Source organism: Bombina bombina, chromosome 6 (genome assembly GCF_027579735.1).
Source record: "Bombina bombina isolate aBomBom1 chromosome 6, aBomBom1.pri, whole genome shotgun sequence".
Taxonomy (NCBI): Eukaryota; Metazoa; Chordata; class Amphibia; order Anura; family Bombinatoridae; genus Bombina; species Bombina bombina.
Genome location: NC_069504.1, coordinates 875,040,688 through 875,047,998, shown reverse-complemented (window position 1 = coordinate 875,047,998; position 7,311 = coordinate 875,040,688). Strand labels below are relative to the sequence as shown.

Genomic DNA, 7,311 nt, shown 5'->3' with positions numbered 1-7,311 from the left:
GTTTGTTGCCAACGGTTTAGACATTAATGGCTGTGTGTTGAGTTATGTTGAGGGGACAGCAAATTTACACTGTTATACAGGCTGTACATTCACTACTTTACATTGTAGCAAAGTGTCATTTCTTTAGTGTTGTCACATGAAAAAATATAATAAAATATTTACAAAAATATGCAGGGTGTACTCACTTTTGTGAGATAGTGTGTGTGTATATATATATATATGTTTATGTATTTATATATATATATATATATATATATCTCAATGGCGTATTCAGGTTTTGTGCTGCCCTAGGCACTGAAAATTCTGCTGCCCCCCCCCCCCAAAAGGTTTTAGGCCTTTTTTCCCCTTAATATGTTTTTGGGGCAGTGTGTAAAACGTTTTTTTATTGTTTGTTTTTTTCCCATAACAATTCAAAAAGAAAATGCGCTAGCAAAACACTTGCATACAGGTGGGTTGAATTGCATGCATCTCATACCATTTTCTCCCTGAGAGAAGGGAGAGAAAAGAAGGGGAGGGGAGAAAAGGGAGAGAAAGGAAAGAAGGGAGGGAGAGGAGAAAAGCGGGGAGGGAGAGGAGAAAAGCGGGGAGGGAAACAAGGGAGGGAAAGAAAGGAGTGAAAGAAGGGAGCAAGGGAGGGAGGAAGAAAAAGAAGGGAAAGAAGGGAGGGAGGAAGGGAAAGAAGGGAGGGAGGGAAAGAAAGAAGGGAGGGAGTTGAGGGAGTGAGTTGAGGGAGGAAGGGAGGGAGAAAGGGAAAGAAGGGAGAGAGGAAGGGAGGGAAAGAAGAATACACTTTTTAAGTGTCCGTTTACTATTTAAGTACTGCGCTCGCAGACCCACTATAGTTGACAAGGGGAGGCAGCATATCGGCACAAGGTCTTCTCCTTCAGCCTCACCTTGTAAGCATATCCCCAAGCAAGTTTCTCACCAAGAACGCTTCCACTGCAAAAATGCTGGTGGCTCTAAATGAAGCAACGGTTTAAAGGAGCACTGCCTGTGAAGAGCAAACTTAATCAACGCACGTGCCTTGTCTTCTCTGTAAAGATGTGCTGCCCCTCCCAAATCTGCTACCCTAAGCACCGGCCTTGTTCGCCTAGGCCATAATATGCCCCTGATATATATATATATATATGTATGTATTTATTTATATATATATATATATATATATATATATATATATATATATATATATATATATATATATATATATATATATATATATATATATATAAAATCTAAAAGATACTCATATATTGTTGGGCTTTTCAAATTTCTTAGGTCTGATCAAAAAAACTTTTTTCTATTATGATTTTGAAGATTTTCATGGATTTAATGAACAGGAACTTCACAACTTCATGCAAATTAAGATGGTAGGTTCTCATACACGGAGTTATCTGTGACTTCTCCTCGTGGTATCTAGAAAAGAAATACAATAGAATTTTCTTTATTTTTTTTCTAAAATTAAATATATAGCTTCTTTAAAATATTTATATTATACATTCAGTAATAAACTAACATTTATAAACACTTTACCTCTGTGTAATGCACATATTGGACAACTATATAGCTTGGAGATGTATAGTCATATTTTTTATACGCTGATATTATATATAGACAATGATGGCCCAATTCAGTGATGGACTATGATGTGTTTTTTGCTCTGTTTTTTTTATTTTTCTGTGTCAACAGATTGTATATAAATATGGGTAATTCTTCCTTTTGTGTCCCATATGTCAAGCCAAGTTTCCAGTGTCCAAACTTGTGATGCTTAATTGATACCATGTGGTGGGGATTTGGAGTCAGGATTACAAAAAATCTTGTCTCTAGGGCAGAATAGATAGTGAAAGTTGTCTTATGTCCTAATGAATGAGGTCAGACTGTGTACGATGTGCGTGAAGGACATAGCCCACAGGTTCAATAAAGACAGGAAGTTGTAGATGCCTTAAGGATATCATTGCAAGCATGGGCAGATGGACCTTGACAGCTGTTTCTGTACTTTGTCTAGCACACTGAAAATAAAAGTATATATGACAAATATCCATAAATCATTTCTCTGATTGATAGAGTTAAAAAGACATGGAAGTCACTTTAAAAAGTCCATGATTCAGATACAGGGCTACATTACAAGTGGAGCTCAGTTCATAGTGCAGGGTGCTCTATCTTTTGTGCAAACATGCGCATAGATAAATATTTTAACCAAAGCATCTTCAAATGGCTGAAAGGTCTTTAGAGTGCTCTATACTTTTAACGGATAGAGCTATTAGCACACTCTTTGCCCTTGTATTAGAAGTGGACCACTAAACACAGTAGTACAGCATAATCAATAAAAGCATAATATAGAGACAATGCAAAAGCACTTAGTTTGAATAACAAATGAGTAGTAGATTTTGTTCTGAAAAATGTCAGTCACATTTTCCTGCCTAATGCATCATGCAAGATGCTGCAGGACAACGGCTCCTCAATTAGCCCAGGTGTTTATATATATAGCCAAACTCTACGTCGGTCCCCCTTCCACCATCCCCACATATCCTTCATATTGATTGGTAAACATACATTAAACAAACATAAGAGAATGGAAGAGTGAGATATTCATCCTCAAGTAACCTGTATTAGAAATGATAACAAGATTTTTTTCTATGGATTATTTAGAATATTTTACAGTATGTTTTATAATTTTTAATAATTTGTTTTAATATATTTTAATGTAATATTTCAAAAATGTTCCTTAAGATTACTAAGTTTTCATGTGCGCTAACCTGACCGTGTTAAGATCTAAATTTAGAAACGCAATGCGCAAAACGCATATTTTACATCCCTGTGTTCTTCACATAGAAAATAATGTACATTTTATTATGAAATATATATTTCTCTCTCTCTCTCTCTCTCTCTCTCTCTCTCTCTCTCTCTCTCTCTCTCTCTCTCTCTGTATATATATATATATATATATATATATACTGTATATATATATATATATATATGTATATATGATACTTTTCATGTAAAATACATATCTATATTTATCTATCTATCTGTCTATATATACAGTAGTATTATGGCCTACGACTATGTATGTGGAAGAGGCCAAAAGACAGTTATATAATGTGATTAATTATAAAAAATGATTGGGGAACCCTACAGATAATTTTCTTGAAAAATACAATAAACTGATTGATACAGCCCTTTCTGAGAATGTTATTGACCTCAAAGAACATAAATATCTTTCAATAATTAACCCTAAAATTGCCACGCTATATATTCTGCCTAAAATCCACAAAAATATTTCTTGTCCACCTGGGAGACCCATTGTAAATACACGCCCTCATTGTATGATGCATGTATGACTGTGATTGGTGAGCAGGGGGGCGGTATTCTCTAGGACGAATTGATTGGACAATTACGATATGGGTTAAGGTATTTTAAGAGGCAGCACCCGGGCCTCGGCTTCTCACTACACATTGAAAAAGGCTGATACAACAGCCGAAACGCGTTTGTGTTGAATTGTGTATTACTGTTTGCACTATTTTTTATATTTACTATATGGTATCAGTCATCCCTGTCGCCTGAAGCAGTTATCGGCCAGGAAACAGGGGGATGACGATACTTAGTTTTCTTTTCCTTTTTGGTTGAGGTATTTTACATTAATATAAGAGGTTATAAAAGGTTTATTTCTTTTAAACTAATACTATTAAAGTTTACTTTTAAAATTCAAGGAAGGAGTGCTAAATTAAACCCCCACTTAGGTTCTCACCTACCCTTATTTTGTATTTGTCATTATATATGGGGGGTAGCACCGGAATTTAACTATTTATTCCATTAATTCCTATTTTTTACAATAGCTAGTGCCAGTAATTCTTATCTATTTTTCAAGTCTTCAGAATCGCCAGAATCTATATATTGTTTTATGCTCATTATGTTTAACAGATGCACAACAATATGCAGAATATACAACAGCAGTGCCAGCTTTCTCACGCAGTGCTGTGCCATTCTATACCCACACAGATGTAGTACCTGCAGGCCTCACCAAACCCTTATACACCCTGTTATGTTTAAATGACACATGTATTGAGTAATGTCTGTATCCTCACCAGCTTAATTGGATGCTTTTCTGTTTCTCTTGGTGTCTTTTCTAGAAAACCAGGAAGTTTCACCTAAAGAATACAAGATTAAAACCATTATGATACAATTGTAATTGTGGAATTGTTATAATTATTGTATAAATAAATAATAAACCTATTGTATATCAGATTACAAGTTCATTATCTGTGAATAGAATCCCTAAAAGATGCATAATACACATCAAAGAACATAAATCTCAAATTAAATTCCCCATAAAATTTAAATATGAATAGTAAAAAATATATAGCTTTGTACACTCATTATTTATTTATGCCCCTTGTCTTGTAATTTAAATTTGAAAACTGTATTTTGCAATTCTCAGAACTGGAAGTGCACACTACAGATACCATTAGCCTAACACTGCTACATATCTGCTCCTAACTGGCCTCAGCAAATATAAGATAGCTTACTGAAAAACAATGCAAGTTTTGCTAAGAAAATGAGAGTGGCAAGCCATGTCTACTCCAGTCACAAGTCTGAATTGGCATACACACACACACACATATGCACATACACACACACATATGCGCACACACACACATATACACACAAACATACACACACATATACACACAAACACACACAAACACAGACATATGCACACACATATACACACAAATGCACACACATATGCACACACACACACACACACATATGCACATACACACACACATATGCGCACACACACACATATACACACAAACACACATATGCACACACACACACATATGCACACACATATACACACACACATATGCACACACACATATGCACACACATATACACACACACATATGCGCACACACACACATATACACACAAACACACACACACACATATGCACACACACATATATGCACACACATATAAACACACACATATGCACACACACACACATATATGCACACACACATATGCACACACACACACAAATGCAGACAGTTATGTTTCTATAACTTATTCTATGTTTCTATAACTGAAATTGTAGAAAAAAATGACAATTTAGAAAGTGTTTGGGTAACTATAGAAACTGAAGGGAAACAGGTGTTTAGAATAGGAGTAGTATATGCCAAAACAAGGGGTCACAATCTAAAGTTTGAGGAAGCATTTTTTTTACAGAAAGGGTGGTGGATTAATGGAATAAACTTCTATTTGAGGGGGTAAACACAAAGACTGTAAAGGAATTCAAAAATGCCTGGGACATGTATAAGGTTATCCTAAGGAAAAAGTAACATGCAATATGGGTAGACTTAATGGTCCTTTTTGGTTCTTATCTACCGTCAAATTCTATCGGCTAGATTATGAGTTGTGCGTTAAGGTAAAAAAGCAACGTTAACAGGTCCTAACGCTGCTTTTTTACGCCCGCTGGTATTACAAGTCTTGCAGGTTTAGGGCCCCGCACACTTTTTTGGCCTTACCGCAAACCGGCTTACGTAAACTTCGTAAACCCTTTTTTCTATGGGAATTCCATAGCGCCGGTATTACGAGTCTGTCCTGGGAGGCCAAAAAAGTGAGCGGTATACCCTCTACGTCCAAGATCCCTAACGCATTCTAAAGTCAGTAGTTATAAGTTTTACACTACAACGCCGTAGCATAAAACTCATAACTAAAGTGCTAAAAAGTACACTAACACCCATAAACTACCTATTAACCCCTAAACCGAGGCCCTCCCGCATTGCAAACACTATAATAACATTTTTAACCCCTGATCTGCCGCTACGGACATCGCCACCACTATAATAAACATATTAACCCCTAAACCGCCGCACTCCCACCTAGCAAACATTAGTTAAATATTATTAACCCCTAATCTGCCGCCCCTAACATCACCGCCACCTACATTATATTTATTAACCCCTAATCTGCCGCGCCTACGTCGCAGCCACTATATTAAATTTATTAACCACTAAACCTAAGTCTAACCCTAACACCCCCTAACTTAAATATAATTTAAATAAATCTAAATAAAATTACTATCATTAACTAAATTATTCCTATTTAAAACTAAATACTTACCTATAAAATAAACCCTAAGATAGCTACAATATAACTAATAGTTACATTGTATCTAGCTTAGGGTTTATTTTTATTTTACAGGCAAGTTTGTATTTATTTTAACTAGGTAGAATAGTTATTAAATAGTTATTAACTATTTAATAACTACCTAGCTAAAATAAATACAAATTTACCTGTAAAATAAAGCCTAACCTAAGTTACAATAACACCTAACACTACACTATAATTAAATCAATTCCCTAAATTAAATACAATTACATAAATTAAATTAAATTAGCTAAATCACAAAAACAAACACTAAATTACAGAAAATAAAAAACAAATTACAGATCTTTAAACTAATTACACCTAATCTAATAGCCCTATCAAAATAAAATAAAAAGCTTCCAGACGGGCTGATTGGAACAGCCAATAGAATGCCAGCTAAATCTTATTGGCTGATTGCCTTAATTCCGATTGGCTTATAGAATTCTATCAGCCAATCAGAGTCTAAGGGACGCCATCTTGGATGACGTCACTTAAAGTGATATTCATTACAAAGAAGACGTCGTTTGAAGAGGATGCTCTGCGTCAGATGTCTTGAAGATGGACCCGCTCCGCGCCGGAAGGATGAAGATAGAAGATGCCGTCTGGATGAAGACTTCTGCCCGTCTGGAGGACCACTTCTGCCCATCTGGAGGACCATTTCTGCTGGCTTCATTGAGGACATCTTGCCCCTTAGATGAAGACTTCTCCCGGTAAGTGAATCTTCGGGGGTTAGTGTTAGGATTTTTTCAAGGGTGTATTGGGTGGGTTTATTTTTTAGATTAGGGACTTTGGGCCGCAATAGAACTAAATGCCCTTTTAAGGGCAATGCCCATCCAAATGCCCTTTTCAGTACAATGGGGAGCTTTGGTTTTTTTAGTTAGTATTTTATTTGGGGGGGTTGGTTGTGTGGATGGTGGGTGGGTTTTACTATTGGGGGGTGTTTGTATTTTTTTTTACAGGTAAAAGAGCTGATTTCTTTGGGGCAATGCCCTGCAAAAGGCCCTTTTAAGGGCTATTGGTAGTTTAAAGAGTAAGGCTGTAAGCTGAAACGTGTCTACCTGTTCTTTTTTCAGCTCGTGAGACATTATCTCTGTATTTAACCCCGGGGAGTCCATCCCCTCCACTTTATGTGTTATTATTCACTCATTTAGCGCT

General features: G+C 36.0%; 1 protein-coding gene across 1 annotated transcript in view; it reads right to left on the bottom strand.

Moving 5' to 3' along the window:
• Positions 1-1,306: 1,306 nt before the first annotated feature.
• LOC128664757 (muscle M-line assembly protein unc-89) overlaps positions 1,307-7,311 on the bottom strand; it is a 14,135-nt gene continuing 8,130 nt past the window's right edge. Inside the window, exons 6-7 of the mRNA XM_053719565.1 lie at positions 4,083-4,145; positions 1,307-1,413 (exon numbers count right to left, since the gene is read on the bottom strand). Coding sequence (XP_053575540.1) covers positions 1,360-1,413; positions 4,083-4,145 — 117 coding nt within the window. The 3' untranslated portion in view covers positions 1,307-1,359. The remainder of the gene's footprint in view (positions 1,414-4,082; positions 4,146-7,311) is intronic.